Genomic DNA, 21,121 nt, shown 5'->3' on the forward strand with positions numbered 1-21,121 from the left:
CTGAATATTTTTTATTCAAAGAATTCTAAAGATTCTAAAGAATTTTACAGTACATCAATCCAAAGAAGTTAAGAAATGTCGAATTCCTTATATTTTTAAAACTATTCCATTAACTTTGACACAAATTTCTGCACAGATAATGTCCTTTTTATCTAGGTACGAGTATTTCCGGAATTTCCTACTGAACAAAAATCCAGCATATCGTGTAGCTTGTTTGTATTTCACTTGCATTTGTACTATATATGCGCCGAGTAGATAGAAAATAAGGGTGAAGAGGAAAAAAGCCACCCCTTTAGCTAAAGGTAAAGGCAAAATGCATCAAACTCAATTAAATGAAAACATCGCGCGAGCACTGTTGCTCTTCACCTTCTTACCCATTCCCCACCCCCAGTGATTTGAGCTTTGAACTTGAAGTTTTCCCCGCCACAGAGTATGCATCAATAAAGTGTTAAATTGAAATTGAGATGGAACTCCTCACGCTACTATAAAAGGAGCGCGGGGGTGTGAGTGGATTAATTTCAAATGCTTTTATATACTTTGGTGGTGAGTACTGATTAAAATGCAAGAGAGCGCGGGCGGAGAAAGTTTCCATCAATGGCATACCGAGGATTGTTCAAGCCAAGCGGGAGCACACGATGGAATCAGGGAGGGAATTTTCACGCAATTTCCCTCGCTGTGTGCCTTGAATATTTTCTTCAATCTTCCCCCATCCGTATCAGAGCAATGGGTGACCGGAAATGGGATTAATTCATCCTGACCCAATTCACTTTAACTGGTCCGTTTGAAAATTGAGTCTCACAATTGAGGAGCTGCTTGTTGCCATCCTCCCAATCGCATTGATTCAGTTACAAATGCAACATAATTTTCGAGAAATATTTTAAGCTGCTTATGTGAAGCTTTGCTGGAGAATCATTACACTTTGTGATACCTTTGATGATGGATTCCGCATGAGCCTCTTCATCAGGAAAGTTTATTAAATTGAAGAGGGTGTATTTTGCATTATTATGTCTAAATTGAAAGGCGTAATTCCAATTTTGTTTTAATTTTTGATTAAATAAATAAATATTTATTGATTTTAAAACAGATTAATTGATTCAAAAATTCTTTTAAATACAATATTTATAAAATAAACTAGAGTAAAGTCTTTGCTAATTTGTTTTAAATTACTAATTTAAAAAAAAATATTATCAATAGAGAAAAACTTGGTCATTTCTAAGGATGAAGCCAGAAATCTATTCGGGAAAGTATTTTTAGGTTAGTTTTTTTTTTTAATTTTAAAATGAATTTAAGCAAAAACTTGACATTTAACTTCAAAATTTAAAAAAACTTTTGAACGTTTGACGTTGATTTTAAGTATTTGAGATCGTTTTTTTTCTAATATTTAATATTTTTAATAACATTTTAACATAATTTTCTTAACCTCTGAAGAAAAACCTGAACTTCTCTAATTTTTTGAGGTATTCAGACACCCCAAAAATAAGGAAAAGAAAAATAAATATCTTTCTCAATTTTAAATGATTCCAAAAAATTCCCGTGTTTTTCCGGTTCCTTTAAAGTCTTTTCAATTCAATTTCATAAATAAAAACATTTACAAATCATTTTCAATTTTATTTCAATACTTTGTTCCATATAAAAATCATGTTTTACATCTTTTTTCAGAAAAGGACATAATGCACAAATATATAATATTTCAAAATACCATAAATAAAACAATTAAAAATATATACATATATTTTTGAATACAAACAAGTAGTAAATGTTGTAAATTTCATCCCCTAAAGGAATCAATTTTTATCTTTTAACAATGTCCAAATATGTTGGTATTATTTTACCAATTAAATGCCCACAAATTACAATTCATCTGACAATCAGACAGAAATTTAATATTTCGACAATTTATTCATCATCAACAAAAAAATTAATCAGAATTTTTAGCGGCATAACGAAGATTCTATTTTCTGATTTTTTTTAGATAAAAATAAAATTCAGTATGTACCAAAATCGGTACGACCAATTAAGGGATGGAATCGTACATGGGGGAGATTGGAGTGAAATTATTTTGATTAAGATTGATTGGTTCATTAGTCCGGGGGAGTGATGTATTCCCGTGGAGAACGTATGCCTGGGTGAGGCAGCTTGGGATGATTTTTCTTTTTGGTCCGAGAGTTTTGTGTGTGGTGCTATAAAGGACAGAAAATCGATTTTACTCAATGGAGTGCCCTCCTCATTAGCAGTTGTGGGCCATCACCGGGATTTTTTTCTCTTTTACAATAGACCAAGAAGAAGTCAATTGCTTTCCAATCAGAGATGCTCCTTCGGTGATCAGCACTTTTGCACCGATTTTCCTTGCGGGTAGTCCTTCATGGGATGTGTCACACAGATCCCATTTTACGTGCTTTCTGTCACATTTTTTTCTCAACGTTTCACCCCCACAATCCATCGCTCTTTCACCCCCAAGTATTTCACTTTATTAAACACACAAAATGTCCCCCCTGTAAGCGGGGGTAAAGGGAGCTTCAGCGTCGCTCTTCGTTGCCGCAAAAACACGAGTTGGAGTCACATCATATCAATATCAGATTGACGAGTTATGGATTCTGTGTGCGTGTGCAGAATTAAATTGTCAATTTTGTGTATCTGAGGTGCTGTCAGAAGCCACACCTCCTTGTATCTCATCTACCCACCCCAATGTTGGTATCAGAGCCAAAAGAAATTCATCTCAAGCGATGGATGTGTGTGTTGGAGATATTCACGCACTTACAGGTAAATTCGCCAAGCTGGCGGAAAAGGCTAAAGGGGTTGTGGCACTGAGAATGATGAGAAAGAAAACTAAAAGAATTTTCCTTCTCCTTGTCTTAGAGTAGGGATGGTGAGGGATTGAGGATGACATTGCGTTTTTCGTGAGGTTCTAGTAAACCATCGCTTTTGAGTGATTGAAAGAGCTTCTGTCTCTTCATCATGGAATTTCGATATTATATTTATTTGATACGTTTTCCTAATCTTATGATATTGGTTAAAGGTGAAACTCTACAAAATTTTTCTTTCAAATTTTCTTTGATTTAGGATAAAATTAAATTTTTACTTTATTTTAAGGGTTGTTTCATAAAAATCCGGATTTTTTCCATTTCATTTTCATCATGAAATTTCGATATTATATTTATTTGATACGTTTTCCTAATCCTGTGATAGGTTAAAGGTGAAACTCTATAAAAGATTTTTCTTTCAAATTTTCCCTGATTTAGGATAAAAACATTTTTTTTTATTTTAAGGGTTGTTCCATAAAAATCCGGATTTTTTTCATTTCATTTTTATTTCGAATAAATATTGGACGAGCCAATAAACTTTCCAGGTGAGTTATATGTTATGTATTATTAATTCTTCACCCTCTAATTTTTCTTAATCTTTAATAATTTCATATAAAAGATTCCCAGGAAGTTTTTGAATTTTTTAACGAATTAACAACAAGCCAAAAAAATTTTCCAAGTTGAATTTAACTTCATTTTTTAATAATTCTTTATCTTGTATTTACTTTCTTAATATTTAATAAATTCTTCTATTAGAATTCCATGAAGTTTTTGAATTTCTTAACGAATTTTTCTGAAAGAAACCCAAAAAACATTCAACCCAACACACCCTGTAGTATATTAGCTCCCTAATTCCATTGAGAAAACTCCCACCATAAATAAAAAAAAATCCCAAGAAATTGAAACTTCTGTTGTGGGGAATTTTTCTCCCATAAACAAATTATAAAATAACGAACGACATTAGGAAAAAAAACGTTGAAAATTGAGAAATTTATCCACTCCTATTTATTTATAGCTCTCCTATTGAGAATTTTTCCCCCACCAATGGTATTAAGGGGTGAGTAAGTGGGGAGGAAAATTGTGTGTTAATCCCCCAATGGGTAGCACAAAAAAGCGTGGTTATTCCTGACAAAGGAGTTCAAAGTATCATTAAAAGGTAAATTGTCGGAAATGGATGGAAGTCACGCGATTTTGGAATTGCGCGCCTGCACTTTAACACAACATACATGTACTTGAGGAAAAAAAAAGTAGAAAATTCAACCCCCTTCACAGACACTCTTTTCCCAACCTTCTTTTACACAATCGACGGGTTTTCTCCATACAATAGACACTCGTGGGGGAGGCACAAAGGTGGGGGTGGATTGGAGTGAAAAAGAGCACGATGAACAAATTGAAAATCTCCACCTGATAGATTAAACTTTCAACTTTGTACCTGTTGACACAGAAAATCCCACTAGAAAATTGAATTTCCACCGCGCTTTTCCACTCATATTGGCTTTTGTGAATTTATAGTATCCAAACACACCCACTTTGGAGGTGCGAGAACCGTCACACAGTTGAATATTTAATAATGGCAAATACAAAAGAATAATCATTCACTATTTACGACTTTTTACACGCTAACCTTCTTTTTCAACTTAGGTTCTAAATGGAAGTCAGTCATAATGCGTCCAGTTACAAGAGTTGGTGTCCCATAACATAATTTGCGAGCATTAGTAGGCAAAGTTAATTTTTTTTTGTGAAATTCAGTAATTTGATGCAAAAAATTGTCATATCTCTGGTTCTATAGCACTTACAGAAAGTTGACTAGTTTTGGAAAGGCCTTGAAACAAGCTATAATTTGGCATAAAATATGACACTTTTTATGGTCACCTCCAGAACACAAAATAGCGGCTTTATGTTTTACCAGAACAGTTTCTGGCATTTTTTGTCCTAAGGGAATGGTTTTAGAGGTTTATGATGTTGTAGAAAGTTGTAGAGAATTGCAAAACCTTTAATTTGTTACCAATTTGAACATCATCAGACAAGTCGTTCAAGAGATATAGAACTTTTTGAATTTAATTTTTTTTTTAAATATAGTCATTTAAGATATATAGCCATCTTCTAAACGGCGACATAGAATTTCTTCATTTTTTGCATGATGAAAGATTATGACTCCCAGTCCCAGCTAACAAAGAAAAGAAAAGACATTTGACTGAAACGACCCCATTATATAATATATAGTATATTTATTGAAATTTATTCATTTTTCTGTAAAAGTCATGATGATTGCAGCATAGGAAGCTGAAAGCTTTACGATCTGAAAAGATACCAAAATTTAGAACTTACAATTAGTTTAAGAACACCAATTAAATATTCTAACCTGAACAAGAGACATGAGGCCGATGTCGTACAATCCACCAGCTTTGAGCCCGATTACTCGAACAGAATTAGCCATCATGAAAAGAATAACTCTTTGTTCCTTCACACTTAAGTCGTACCAATTCGTCTGATATAGCTTAATGAAGATTTGTTCTGATTCAGATCGAATAATTTCACCAAAAACACATAAAAGGGCAAGTTGAGATAGCAAAGTACTCAACATAAAGTACAGCAATAAATTATTGGGAAAGATTTGTATAACGAATATTATACTGAGAAAGATTAATGTGCTACAAACGAGTTGAGCTAAAGAAATAAATTTCATAATCTCATTGAATATGTTCAAAATTTTTATCATTTCGACGTGCTTTTCGATTATTCTGTTAAGAAATCTCGGACGTTTAGGAACTTCTGGGTTTTCAGCAAAAATATTAATCAGTCTGTTGACCGACTTCATGAAGAAAATGACATAAATTCCTATAAAAACAACACCACTGTCCGATGATGTTGTCCAATAGCCAGCTATTATAGCAAATATTACAGTGACAATCTTATGGGTGAATCGAGTTGATTCTTGATCTAATCCAGGGATAGCAATAATCAAATAATCGCTTAATGCGAAATGCAAAGGAACTAAAACAGCGCATATTGCAAACAGTGCCAAATAAATTCTGAAATATAATGTTTAAAATATGAATTATAAAACCACGTAATAAGTTCCAATTAAAATAAGAAAGATCCTTACTTGAAAAATAGCAGAGAGTATTTCAGAGCTTTTGCAGATTCCTCATTAGAAACCTTCTGAATGATGTCATCTTCTTCAATTTTTAAGTGCCGATACTGAATCCAATCCAAGAGTTCTTCAACATCGTCGTGAAATGGGGTAACAGCAAAATTTTTGAGCAACAATTGCGTATATCCAAGACACATTAGTATGGTGAAGAAAATCTTCATTATATCAACATTGTCATCTTGAATAATTTTTGCTATATTATTAATTACAAAGAAATTAAAAATGGAAACTGCAAATGATAGTAAAATGAAAAAAATATAGAATTGGGGTGGATCACCACGGATACGTCTTAAAGTTCGCGATGTAATGCAAAATTTGAAAAGTTTGATGAATTTTTTAAAATCCATCTTTAGAATACGCTTCAGATTCAACATGGTTAGTCAAAGAAAAACGCGTACTGTGAAAAAAATCAACCAAACTGTAGGAAAACACACACTGTAAGTGAAATATGTAAGAACAGAGTTTTCACTTAAATACCTGCGATGGAATGAAAATTAAAAATATTGCTTTAACATATGCTTACTTCCCAACCATAAGTGTTGGTTAAGGTCTTGTTGTCTTATAGTACTTAGGATACGTAAAAAACAAATGTCTATTGGACTTCAAAATTCAGATGGAAAAACAAACTTTTCAACAACCTTAAAAAAAAAGAACAAGATATTTAAAACATCTTTGAAAAATCTACATAGAGGTTTTCAAAAAAAAATTAAGCTAAATGAGAAATTGTAGCATTGTCTAATGTCTACGTACAGTTCTTTCTCTAAGTAGTTTACAATATCTGCGTATATTTTCAAAAGAGACTCACAGAAGACACCGTGTGAAAAGAAAATGCCACCAACTTGGTGAAAAACCTCAAAGATTTTTAAATATTAATTTAATACATGTTGCTATATATATATATATATATATATATATATATATGTAGGGGAGGGCGGGGCTAATAAAGTCACTTAAGGGTTTAGAAAAAGCCTAAAATATCATATTTCCTAGCTAGATAGAACAAAATGATCTGAGAAAGAGTTGTAGGGCAGTAAATTTCCTAAAGAAATGAGCTAAACATTTCGCTTTATCCGTTTGGGAAATATGATATTTTGAGCTTTTTCTAAACCCTTAAGTGACTTTTTTAACCCCGCTCTCCCCTATATATAGGTTATGTGCTAGGCAAGGTGCTGTGTCTTCTTATTTGTGGTTTGTCATTTTGAATTATTTAAATTTTTGCTTGGAGTCTTCATACAATGTAGTAAAATGTATTGATTCTTTTTATTTTCATAGAATGTTCCAAAATAAAAAAACTTAAACTATAATTATAAAGTTGGGAAATCATCTTTCAGATGAAACCCGAGATAATAAAAAAAAATTATATAAAGTTTTCTTTATTCATTTTTTTTCTCTTCCGAGAATCATATTATCATTCAAACAAAGAATTATAAGGATTTTTTTTAAATTCAGAACGGGCCATGATCTTATTCAAGAAAATAATCGCGATACGATTAATTTTGTAGAAATATGTAATTACAAAAGAATTGCTAAACAGTTGGTGTTCCACTTCGTGGCCAACACCAAGTATTGTAATCGTCGGATTTTCCGACCACCTCAGATCGGGCTCAAACTTGGTATGAGCACGTTTCAGACAACCCACATTCCAAAAATGGTGGTGGAAAATTTTTGATCCGGCCGGCCGGCCGGTCGCCCAAACTTTGCCTTATAGCTCGAGAACGGTAACAGATAGAGACTTCAGGTTTGAAGTTTTCTATAGAAATGTAGGTGTAAAATTTCATATTTTTACATTTTAGGCCAGTAGAATTAGCGGAAAATGACCCCAAACTTTTAAATAAATTCGGACTAGCCAAATTTTGCACAATTTGATTCATTAAAATATAAGAAATTTTTTAATATTTACGTGCATGCTCTAAAACGTATGCTCATTTCAGAAAATGCGTTTGAAAAATTTTTCATACATTTTTCCATAGAAGCCATCGAAGCCATTGAACGAACATGCGATGTCGCTGAACTTCGTGTTCCGAAAAAGTATGATTTGACAGTTGAGAATTTTCGAGTAAATATTTTCATTTTTGTGGGGATTTTTTTTTGTGAAATAATGTGTGTTTTACTTATTATTTCTCCATTATCTCATGTAGGAAGTACTTCTTTTAATCCTCGTTATAATCTGTTCAGTGGAAATTGTAAAAACTAAAGTATTTTATGTGGTTTGTGCGAGCAATTTCTTGGAACACCCCAGTGACGTCACTTGTTCGTTCAATGGCATCGATGGCTTGTATGGGAAAATGTATGGAACTATTTAAACGCATTTATTGAAACGAGCATAAGTTTTAGAGCATTCTAGTAAGTATAAAAAGGTTTCTTATAATTCTCTGAATCAAATGGTGCAAAATTTGGTTAGTCCCCTATTTATTTGGAGGTAATTTTACATCTCAGCTGGCCTATTTTTAAAATCCAAGATGGCCGCCGTCCGCCATTTTGAAACACCGTCAACCAGTTCCCTTATAGCTAGAGGTCTGAAATTTTAGTATGATGTAGAGCTCAGTGAGACGTTTTCATCAATAATTCATACTTGAGTAAATCGGTCAAGCCGTTTAGCAAATATGGCGGCTCAAAGCAAAAAGTGTTTTTTCGATATAACTCGAGAACGGCTTAACCGATTTTGACCATCTTGGTATCAAATGAAAGGTATTGAGAAGCCCTACAACTGTCTAGAACATTCCAAGTTTCAAAAATATCCGCAAGAGGCGCTAAAATCAAAAACAAAAATTGCATAACTTTAAGGGGCTATATCTTCGAATTGCCATCATCGATTTCCTTTAAATTTTGATATGTTGTAGCCTGACTCAATATCTTTCATCAGTCCGAAAATGAAGAAATTCTATGTCGCCGTTTAGAAGATATAGCCATTTGAAAAATTCTTACATTTGAAAAGTTCTAAGAGCCATATCTCTTGAACCGCTTGTCCGATTTTGCTCAATTTGGTATCAAATTAAAGGTTTTGCAATTATCTACAACTTTCTAGAACATCAGAAACCTCTAAAGCCATTCCTTGAGGACGAAAAATGCGAAAAACTCTTTTTGTGAAACAAAAATCCGCCATTTTGTGTTCTAGAGGTGACCTTGAAAATCATTGAGATATATGTCAAATTATAGCTTATTTCAAGATCTTTCCAAAACTAGTCACGAAATTTCTGTAGGTTTTATAGAACTAGAGATATGTCTATTTTTATGCATCAAATTGCTGAATTTCACAAAAAAATTCAACTTTGCCTAATAGTTACTGCTCAAAAATCAATTTTAACGCATAAATAAACTTTTCCACGTTGTGGGACACCAACTCTTATAACTGGACGCGTTATGATTGACTTTTTTATCTAAGGATACTCAATTAAGGATATTAGTTAAAGAAAAATCAAATTTACTTAATCCTCAGCAATATGTACTAACCCCTGCTCACTCAGTTCGTTCGATTATTTGAAACTAAGTATGTATAATGTATATACATTTTATTAAAAATTTTCTGAAAAGGGTGTTTTTTCTCTGGAAACTTGTAGTTCAAAGGTGAGAAATAAATTAAGTTGTGGAGCTTCAAAAAAACATCATTTGTATCAAAACACCTATTATTTACAAGCATTCTTTTTTAAATTCAAAAGCTCTTATCGAGGGCTGCATTGTAAAACCGGCTAAGTCGGTGTGAGCTCCGAACCGACTTAGCCGGTTTTACAATGCAGCCCTCGTTATTCAAAAGCTCACTGAAAGTTGCATAAAGCAATAAAGAAAAAACTTTTTGGATTGTTCTAAGGTAGCTCATTAAAAACTCGAGACAACTGAACTGTAGCACGGTGTGGAAATACAACCCTTAGAGGGTGGGAAAGCCGTGTTGGATGATGGAGGGAAAACACGAAAATAATTATAAATGGGAAATAAAGTTTTGTTACAAGGGGTGCATTTATTGTGTTATTGTTTCAATTTTTGCTTGGAAAAATACACACCGAGATAGAGGTTATGAATCCTAAGACAATATCCATAAAGCCACTTCTGCTGCGCCATCCTCATCCCCTTCTACGGACCACCCATCCACCCCATGGGGGCCCGAGCAACAACATAATAATGAAGGTGGCTCAAGGAAAATTTTCAATTTAACATTCTCTCCCTTCTTTCTCTGTGTGTGTCCTTTTGCCTCTTTTCGTTATCTGTCACACACCCTAATGGCAAATGTCCCCCAAGTGTGTGCGTCTCGTCTGCGTGTTTTTCCACAACTTCTGTGTACCCTGCCCCCCTACTTTATGGCTCACCCCCACCATCAGCCCACCCAAGATTTTATCTTATGGTTGTCGTTTCAATCTTTTGGTTTTTCAACGATGTGCCACTTTTTTTTACCTGCCTGCGTTTGCCACTTTCACAATTTTCCCGCACAGAGAGGGCTTCTTCCATCACAATAGGGGTGGTTTTTACATCATCAGTTTTTCCACGAAAAACACCGCAGACATAGAAAATTTGGGAAGATAAATTTCATAATGCTTCTGTCTATCTTTGGCTTGTTAAAGGATTTAAAATTTTATTGAAAATATTTTTTTTCAAGTTTTTTGACAAATATTTATTTTGAGAAAAAATGTTGCTGGGGTGAGTTTTTTTGTTAAATTTTTCTTTAATATGAATTAAAATATTAAAGAATATTTTAGAAGGAAATGTTGGTCAATTAAAATTCTGATTAAAATGAAAATTAGTCTGAAAGTTTCTTAAGATTACATATTAGTTTGAAGCTTTTTTTTAAACTATGATTATTAGACGATTTATAGGATTGTCTCATAGGAATCTAGGGGCTGATTTTAATACATATGTACATTTCTAATTATTGTTAAGGGTTTAAATAGGTTCAAATCTACAAAAATACAGCACAATCTAATAAAAAATCTTTCCTAAAATCTCTAATCAGTTTTCATCAAAATTTTAACTATTCAATTAATAAAAAATACTAATTTTTCTAGAAATTCTCCCAGGAAATTCTTTCAAATCATTGCACGAAAAGAGAGAAAAATTGAAAAACAAGCAGATAATAATTCAGATCAAATTGAAATTGAATTTTTTAGAGCTTTTCCACTCATTTCTCTCACACGGTGAGCTTTTTTTGGTTGTGAGGAAAAACTTCCTGTAGGTATATGTATATAGCTCCTCCTTCGCGTTAGGAATGCTCGAATCAAGACTCAAATCCTGTGTATGTACTGAAGTATGCTCTGGTATTCTGGGACAGAGAAATCAAAGGCGAGAAGCAATTCTATGTATGCGAAGTTTATTCCCATCAATTTTCCAGCGATATACGGGGCAAAGGGGCTCCATCTCCCACCCACAAAAACGAGGTTTGGGAGAGGCAACATGTGAGCTTCTGTTGAAGGATTTCACTTGATTCTATCAGAAATGTATAATGGGATTTGTGTTGCCTTAACCCCTATGATTTAGGGAGCATTACTCTCACACGGAGGCACCTTGACGTCTCCATTTAACCCCAACCCCTCGTTTTATGTGTTATGTAGCATCCTCGGTACCTGCCTAGATGAAGATTCATGCACGAGAATTATCCACGAATTTAAGAGGGGCGCGATGGGCCGAAAAAATAGTCCACGTGTTGGAAAGTTAAATTTGTTGGTTTGACATTTTTTTGAAAGGATTCTTTAAGGTCGAGCTTAGGTGTTTTTGGCTAAGCCTAAGATTTCTTAGTATTAGGCTTCAATTTTTTAACCTAAGTCTAAGTCTTTGAAGCTAGGCCTAAGTTTTTTATGCAAGATTTAAGTTTTTTAAGCTAGGCCTAACTTTAAAAAAAAAAGACCTAAACCTGACTCTAGAAACCGAACAAGGCTTTCGAAACGGACTTATCCGGATTTAGTAGTGATTTCTGAAACATCAATTTAACATTCTAGGCAGCTTCCTTAGCTAATTCAGAGTAACTGTTCAAAACGAAATTAAGCTTACTTAAGCGTTTGTTTAAACTGCAGTCAGTTTTAAGGTTCTTTTTCGAATATTTTCTCCCCTCCGCACATTATTTCACCACAATGAATTCCCCCAAAGACAGAACATAGAGAACTGACGCGAAATTCATTCACAATAGAGCCAAAAAATCCCATAAAAATCCTCCAAAATGTAACACACTTCTAAAAAATGTGGCAGACGTATTTGCGGAGATTTTTTTGTTGAATTTATATACTAAATTCAAAAAAAAAAAAAAAAAACGAAATCTCTTGTGTATGAATATTTGAGGAAAATTCCACTAAAGTTGATGTTGGAAAAAAAATCTGCCGGAACATATAAAATATTTTTCATGAGTGAAATTTACGCATTCTTGTCAGAGGGTTGTTTTCGCAGGGATTTGTGCCTCCCAAAAAAAAAACGAAGGGGATTTTTCCTGTCTACCTATTCTCTGCCATAAGTCTAATTTGTGAAGCGTAAAAAATTAAAATAATTCTCGCATTTTCCACATCTTTTGCCCCCGCACCACAGAACTCCATCCACATGAATCTGCAGGGGGTTGTACGTAGTCCACGCTTGGGGTATGCTATTATTACTCCCTTTGCCGGTCTTTTAATTCTTCTCTCTCTCTCATGAACCCGAAGTTGTGAACATTCTGGGTCCTTTGGAGTAAGGGATGGGGGAAAGGATTGAACAGCCACGTGGAGAGAATGAAGCTGAATTTTATTTATTCAATTTTCTTTTTTGGGCATTTTCACATCACTCCGCAAAATGGAGCCGCTCTCTCTCGCCGGGGAATGTGGTTCAAGAACAACGAAGCTTACCCGCAAGACATTCTTCTAGGCGCCTCTCAGAACCATTCAAACCAACAGCTGGTTGAGTGCGTTCCATCAGAGTGTGTTCTACACCCTCATCCCCATTCGATTGTTGCCCCTTTTTTTTCTTCTGTGGCAAAAAGTCAGGGATTGAGGACTACGAAGACGCGTGATTGTTCGCCCTCCGTCTCGCCCGATGTTGCCTTCCATTATTTTTGGACGGTCTAATGTAGCGGAATTAATCGCATCCCTTGAGAAATGGAAAATTGAGAGCATATACTTTTCCTTCCAATACATGGGGTGACTATTCGAGCATTATTATCAATTGATCAACCAATATACCTCCTACATACATACATAACATATGTACATACATACAGTTTCACCACATTCCCTTTCTTAAGCCCTCAATGTCCACAACTCCATCAGTGACATTGTCGGCAATTTAGGGGATTTTTTTTCTGTCATCCAAAAGCTTGAAGAAAAGCCACACTTTTCACCAGTTTTTCCATCAAGAAACATGAAAGGGTTTCTCTGACTATTTAATGTAAAAAAAGAATGTCTTGAGAACAAAAGAAACTGTGTGAGTTCTCTTAAAAAAGCTCTGAGGGAATAATTTTTTTTATTCTTCTTCTATTCAAAGAGCTTTTTTTAGCGTTAAATAAAATTAAAAGTTAATTAAAACACGTAGGATGGTCCGAAAGGTTATACATTCTTTCTTCCTTTAATTGTGAAGCTTAAGAAGCTTTGTCGACATAAGTTACTTATATAATTTGTTTATTTTACGATTTTTTGCTGTTTTCCATCAATTTTTTGAAGCTTTTTTTCGACATTAGTTGATTGTATATAAATTTGTCAAAATCGTGGAAATTCTGAACCTTTTCTGTCAATTTTCTTTCTTCCCAGAAAGCTTTCTTACTTAATTAACCATTTTCTCCTTCATAATTATTTATAGTAACTATTTATGTAAACTAAATGAATAGTGCTTTTGAGCTTTCATTTAATACTTTTCCAAGCTATTCTCAGTAGGAAAATTCATCAATATTGTAGCTGCAAAAGTTAACAAAACGTCCTGAGGGGTTGCATTGGATAAAATATGAGAGAAACTTTTAATTAATAACATTTTAATTATTATTTTTTCCCGCATTTTCAAGCTTCCCAAGCTCACTCCATCATAATGAAAATGTTAACTCTGCTCATCAATTTCAATGTAAAATTCAATTGATAAGCTCCGACATTTGGCAAATTTTTAATACAGAAATGGGAGTAAAATTTTGCATTTAATGAAATTAATTTTAAGTAATAAATTATTTAGGGAATTTTTTTTACAAATATTTTCGGAAAAACATAAATAACTTTCAGAGGCAATTTTTCGGTATATTTATTGCATATACGGCCCCGCGAAATTACCTTTATTAAATGACGCATATTTAATACATCCTATTAAATAATTTATAATCAATTCTAGAACATCCCCTTGAATGATGTTTAATTTATAAAAATATTTTTAATACAAAATAGGTAGGTAAATTAATATGAAATTTCGCTTGAAAAATGATTATTTTGCAAAATGTTGCGATTTGTATTGATATTTCACTGAACATGATGGAAAAAAATTCACAAATTGATGGAAAGCTTCAAAGAGCAATGAAGTTATTTTGATGTTATGACGTTATTTTGAAGCTCATGCAATTTAATTAATTTACGATATGCCAGCCATTTAAAATATCTGAAATTATGTTATTGATCAATTTGCTATTTCATCAACAAATTCTCTTACTATGCTTACTATTTAGACGAAAATTATGCCTTTGATGTAGGGATAGGTAAAACCATAGCTAATTCACTACTTTTTGGAATTTTCCGGTAAACCAAGATACAAATCGTTGCCATATTGACAAACCAAATGCAATTCATTGCTATATTGTGGATGAAATTCAAAGCTTTTTCACGTATACATATCAAAAGCTTTTACCTGCAAATTTTACGAATTTCACTCCTTTGAATTCAATCGGCATGAAAAATGTCGTCAAATGCAAAATAAGGCTGCTTTTCAGCATGTAAGCACACGCTAAACCAGGCGCACCCATTGGGGAATTTTGGGTGCATTGCCCAAAAATTTAATAATTCACATGTGTGCCAGCGGAAAATTTCAAAATGAAATGCTGGTGGGTGCTACAAAGTAAAAATCATGTACAGGTATGTACATCCCAAAAAGCAAATCTGTTACGTAATCCTCAGTGCTGGATCTGATATTTCAATACACAGACAACCTCCCCGAAAAAACTGTGGTGTATGTAAATAAATAAAGGTAAATATATTACAAGGGAGGTTTTTATCTGTGCCTGGTACTGATGAGCCACAAAAGGCTTCATTGAAGCTTCATTTCACGTGGAAAATTTCGAGAATTTTCATTTACTTCATTCATTGTAAGTAATACTTCGTAGACAGTTTTCTACGAGGTATTGTTACGTCTGGTGAAGTAAAAGAGAAGATATGGTCAGGCGTAGAAAAATTTAAGAGGATATCAGAGGATATACGAGTATACAAATACTCAGTAATGTTAACCGGAAGTTCGACAACCTAGAGAATTGGGAATTAATCAAGTGGCAAAGCCGATAATTCTTCTGGATAATCAGCCGTAAGGTACGAGGTCCAGCCCACACAATGGGCCGAGTTTTCCGTGACGTATGGCAGTTCAAGTCCAAGATCTCTTAGCATACGCTCATAAACATTAACCAAATCCTTAATGGGAAAGAGGGATATGAAGTCGCCAAGTAGAGAAGCTAGCTTGGAAAATTAATATTTTCCGCGACAGTACGATTGCCAGCATGCATGACAGTATACAAGATGACGTTCCCAGACATTTTGCAAGTTGTTTGGCAACAATCCTGACAACGATCGGCTCCACGGCAGGCCAAGATCGTATATATCACCATTGCAAAATCGAGAACAACGAAGAGGTCTAATGGTTATAGCATGAACACCAAGTTGTGCTTGCTCAAATCAGTCTTAAGGATAGCAGAATTCACCCAAGGATAATGTTCTTCTCTTAATGAAACATCCGGCTCATTAGCGCTACCGTAGACAATAGAGAAAAATCAGGTTAAAAACAACGAGGAAGATGATCTGGGAAAATTATTGAAAAAATGGTAATTTCAAATAAATCGGTATTCGGGATGTAATTCGTAAAAGTAGAAGGATTCAAAAGAACCTTGTCCGGAGCTTTCGAGGCAGTTTGCGTGTCTTCCTCACCAGTTACTGATGCACAAACTGCCTTGAAAGCACCAGGAAAAGTTGAATTATTCAGGTTGGTCTCGGACACAGGAAGCATAGCGACGTTTCCTGTAAACTGTGACTTTCCTGTAAAGTCTACGTATTATTCTCATCGAAAACACACTTTAAGGTCTGATTAGTTCCTTGAATAAATTAATGAATAATCTTCTTTTTATTCAAAACAATATTTCCCTCAATGTCTTCATTTGCAAAAATTTCATGAAACTTTCAACTATTCTTGCCTGGGCTGAACAGAGCATCACAGTGAGAAGAGCATGCAACACTTCTCAAAAGGAATACAAGAGTAGAACGAGTTGCTGGTGTGGTAACAGAGGCAATATATGTGGCAAAATGTAGCAAAATTGAGTTCACCCGTCTTCATCAGTCGGGGGTGCTTTTGGGTTTGGGTGACCAGTGGATCTATTGTGGTACGGGACGAAATATATTTTCATTTGGGGGGTAACTCATAAAACGTCACCTGTACGAAACGACACCAAAATTATATTCAAATGAAGATAATATTGCGGGTACCACCGCAACAGTTCAAATTCATTCACCTGCTCCCATCTCTCGGGGGAAGCGAAATGGTTAGCTCTGACGCGTTCATATCACTATGGGATTTAGCGTATGCCACTTAAGGGGTGTGAGGGAGCTTCAGGTGTGAGGAGAGTGGGAGCTTCCACGAAGACGGCATCCATTGGGGATTTCTTCGACACACACATACCCCTTTTAGGGGTGGCTTCATGCATGGTGTACGATAAATTACTGTATCTGCAGTACGAAGCATACAGGGGAGTAAGTTGAGGTGAAATTTTGGATTTTACAAATTTATGAAGTAAACTTTATGGGAGCTTTAAAGTTTCTGTAACAATACTATATAAGAGCTTTTTGCCTCGTTGCATTCCCTCCCCAGCAGAATCATAAGAGAAATTTATATGCGAATAGTACAAATCGGAGTCTTACTAAAGAGCTCGCTCACTTACTGTATTGATAGGTTCTTTGGATTAATTTCGATGAGGAAGTTTTTTCAAAAAAACTTTTTCCAGTTGAGCAAAACTGGAGAATTTTTTATGCTAAATTTCAAATGTCTATTATTTCGGCTGTGGTTAATCGATTTAACAAAAAAATCCACTAGTTTTGGAAAGATACATTTCTGATCTTTCCAAAATTGGTATTTTTTTAAGGCAGCTAATCCGTTATTCTTTAGTAGGAAGCAGGGGCGGACGCAGAAAAAAATTTTGGGGGGGTTAAGAAGTTTTAAATTTTTTTTTAAATTAAAAATTTTTAAAAGACCTTTTTTAGACTACTTCTTCTTTTTAAATTTCTCTCATTTCATTTTGTATACTTCATTTCCCCCCTTTTTTTCTTTCTTACGCAAAATTCAACTTCTTCCTAATGCGGGAACTTCTTTAAATTCTTTAAATTCACGATCTTCTATGCACACCACCACCGCGGCCACGGAGCATTGGGCCAGGGGCTTTTCTTCCACGAAAACCGCGCCCCCTCACGTGGGCAACGGCCCCGGAAGTTGGCTTCATGTTAGCCACGCTTTCGGAGGTTAACTCCGCCGCCACTGCGCATTTCACTGATTCCTCGAATCTATTATCAAGGGCAATAAGTTTTTCCTGAATGCGCACGTTAGCCAACCCCATCACTAACCTATCTCGCAAGGCTCGAGATTTAAATTCCCCAAAGTCACAATTTTCCGCGAGTCGCTGTAATTCACTTACGTACTCGGAGACTTTTTCCTCCGCCCTTTGATCTCGCCTGTAAAAGGCGTTCTAGTTCTAGTTTTCCCTCACAAGAGGCATTTGATTTCAGTTCGGGGGGGGGGGGGGGGGTTCTGACCCCCAAAACTCCCACCCCCCCTTGGATTCGCGCCTGGTAGGAAGCCATTATCATAAACCTATGTGAAGGTACATTTTTCAAAATTTTTGCTTTAACCTCTAGGCCGCCAAGCGGGGTCGTTGAACGACCCCAGCCCTATATTTCGTGCTATAACTTAATAAATATAAAAAATACCATTCCCATCTTTTGGAAATAAGTTCTTTGGTTATCTGAGGAGGTTGTGTAAAAATTTCAGCTCAATCCGTCCACCACAAGAAAAGTTATTAAGGAAAATGTAGAAGAAGGGAATTCAAAAATTGGTGTAACGGCCATGCTGCGGAAAATTTCTTAGAATGAAGTTAGTCACATCATAAATCATATGGTTGAAGGGGGTTGAAGGGTTGTGTTTACTTTCTCACTTTACCATCTCAGTGTCAGAATTATCGCGAATAAGTAACATAAACAACATAAAACATAATTAGAAGCATATAAATGTGCAAAACAATAAAGAATATTCGAGAAATATTGCCATTTATCACGGTGCGGGAAGTGAGGGGAATGTGGGGAAGTAGTGAAAAAAAATAGCAGTTGCGGTCAACTTCGTGGCAAATTTCTCACGAAGAAAGTGTGAAAAATGAGTGAAAAATGTTTTTCCCTAATATCTTCTTCTGCGTGTTTCCGGGTGGCGAATTTGTGATGCAAGGGGCAAGAGGACTATATAAGGAGTCTAAAGGTAGTGACCCGACAGTTCCCGGTTTTATAGTTTATGAGAAAATCGACTTCCTTCTTGGGGTCGTTCAACGACCCCACCTTGGCGCTCTAAGGAAGCTCCAAGGTCTTGGCGGCCAGCAGGTTAACTTCTTGTATATTAACCGCTAGTGCACCGATTTTGACTAATAAATTATCCTTAGAAAAGTATTTTAATATCCTTACCAAATCTGATAAATTTTTGAAAATCGGGTTTGAGGTTCGACCACGGCAGACGTTTTAGTATACCTACCAACATTTTTGATTATATCTCAGGTTGTAGTCGACCGATTTGAACAAATTCGTCTTTGAAAGGATGTCATGCACAATACAAGGGCGAAGTACCTAATTGAAGGAAACGCAGAAAACAATTTTAACCCACCCAGTCTTGTAGGAAATCAAAAAAGGATAAAGAATCGCCAAAAATATTCACCATTTTCCACTGGGGTCACAACGAAAAAAGGCAATAAAGTTTTGTAAAAATTCAAAAAAATTGGCCGCCATTCGCCATTTTGTTCATTTCAATGCATGAATCATATGTTTCAATGCTTCGTCATGAGCTTGTCGATGAGAGTTTGACATTTCATTTATTTTTTTTGGGAGAAAATAAAAAAAGTTGCGTATTTTTTAGTTTAATTATCGTGGTAAATGTGTTTTACGTGTTGATCTAGAGTGATTTTTATATCTGAATACCTGAAGGATAAATTCCCTCACAGCTTGTGACCGTCTCAACGAGCACGATATAAAAATACGATATAAAAATCACTCTAGATCAACACGTAAAACACATTTACCACGATAATTAAACTAAAAAATACGCAACTTTTTTTATTTTCTCCCAAAAAAAATAAATGAAATGTCAAACTCTCATCGACAAGCTCATGACGAAGCATTGAAACATATGATTCATGCATTGAAATGAACAAAATGGCGAATGGCGGCCAATTTTTTTGAATTTTTACAAAACTTTATTGCCTTTTTTCGTTGTGACCCCAGTGGAAAATGGTGAATATTTTTGGCGATTCTTTATCCTTTTTTGATTCCCTACAAGACTGGGTGGGTTAAAATTGTTTTCTGCGTTTCCTTCAATTAGGTACTTTGCCCTTGTATTGTGCATGACATCCTTTACCTTAAAAAGTACGCCAATTGAGCTTATTCGGAAACTTTTTAACGGTTGTGTATTTAACCCTTATTTAGGAAATAAATAATATTTACTTTTGATTCCTATTCTGGGTCACTGGGGGCTATCAATTTTGCTCTCTCATGACCGAAAGTGAGCCCGAATAATGCTCAAGTTCTTCCCACATGAGGTGAAAAACTTTTCAACCCGAAGAGCTTTGAAAGAAAGCTTCCATTCTAGCGGTCAGTCAGGGAGGATTTAAAGTTAAAGTGCGGGTTTGAGGACTTGAGGGGACTTAACCACGTGGGTGGAGCCTAAGAAGGGTTCACTGCGGGTGGATACATTTCAAGATGAAGTCACTAAATTGTGGATGAAGAAAGTCTCAAGGGTGACATTACACACTCCCAGAAAAAAATCTCAAAATGAAGGTAAAAAAGCTTTCGAAAAAAAATCAAAATTGTACGTAAAGGTGCCTTTAACTCTTCTTAATGACATTGGTAATTTATCACTTCAATTGAGGATGTAGGAAGGACTTTTTTTTGAAAACTACACCAAAGCTGTGATTAAATTTGCAAGAAATTGACCTAATTGTGTCTCCTGTGCAAATGAGAATATAGTGGCCCTTTTGTGTGTGTTGTGGTCTGTTTAATGGTTAATAAATAATACCTCATTTGTCTCTCAACTGTCCACTTACCTTAACTCCTATGTGGACTGGTGGAAAATCTGCGTGAAGTGCTGGCGGAAGTAGTGGCAGAGGCAGAGGAAGGGGGCAGGACATCATGGCCGCTACCTGCAAGGAAAAAAAAAAAGAAAAAAAAATAACCAATTAGTCCTTCGTATAGCCCCAAAGGGATTCAAGTATGTAAGAAGAGGAGAAAAAAAAGCCCCCGAAGACATTTCCTCCAAAGTATGAGCATTTTATTACGTAAAGAATTTTCTCTTCACAGTCAGAAAATTATCCCCCATTCACCATCATCTTGCATTTTATGCAGGAAATCTCCTGAGAAAAAGAAAAAAAAACCTTTGAAGACTTTCTAAACTCAATATGAAGAAGTAAAAACGTGGCGTAATTAAAAATGGAAAACAAGCAATTGAAAATTGGCATGTGCGCTGTACATGGATGAAGAGATTCTTATAAGATTAGTTTACTCTTTAATTCATTATTTAATATTTGATATTAAAAGAAAATATAAAGAATATTCCTCTCATTTTACTTTCCAACATGATTTCTTTTTTTCTTGTTTCTTGCTTCCTTTTCCAGCAGAGATATTGCATGCAATCAACATATATATTCTGATTAATTAGCACCTTTGCGAGATTGATGCAGCAGCGAAAAGAACAAGAACATTGAAAAAAAATGTGTGTGTTGGAGTCAGGAAAGCTGAAAATGCATGAGTTAGACATGCTCAGAGAGCAC

General features: G+C 35.0%; 1 protein-coding gene across 15 annotated transcripts in view; it reads right to left on the minus strand.

The window, feature by feature from the left end:
* LOC129787317 (polypyrimidine tract-binding protein 2) overlaps positions 1 to 21,121 on the minus strand; it is a 393,752-nt gene that overhangs the window by 183,409 nt on the left and 189,222 nt on the right. For all 15 annotated transcript variants that reach the window (XM_055822830.1, XM_055822828.1, XM_055822815.1 and 12 more), the window contains one exon: positions 20,399 to 20,494. In XM_055822830.1, the coding sequence (XP_055678805.1) occupies positions 20,399 to 20,485 (87 nt within the window). In that variant the 5' untranslated portion in view covers positions 20,486 to 20,494. The remainder of the gene's footprint in view (positions 1 to 20,398; positions 20,495 to 21,121) is intronic.

Source organism: Lutzomyia longipalpis, chromosome 1, assembly GCF_024334085.1.
Source record: "Lutzomyia longipalpis isolate SR_M1_2022 chromosome 1, ASM2433408v1".
Taxonomy (NCBI): Eukaryota; Metazoa; Arthropoda; class Insecta; order Diptera; family Psychodidae; genus Lutzomyia; species Lutzomyia longipalpis.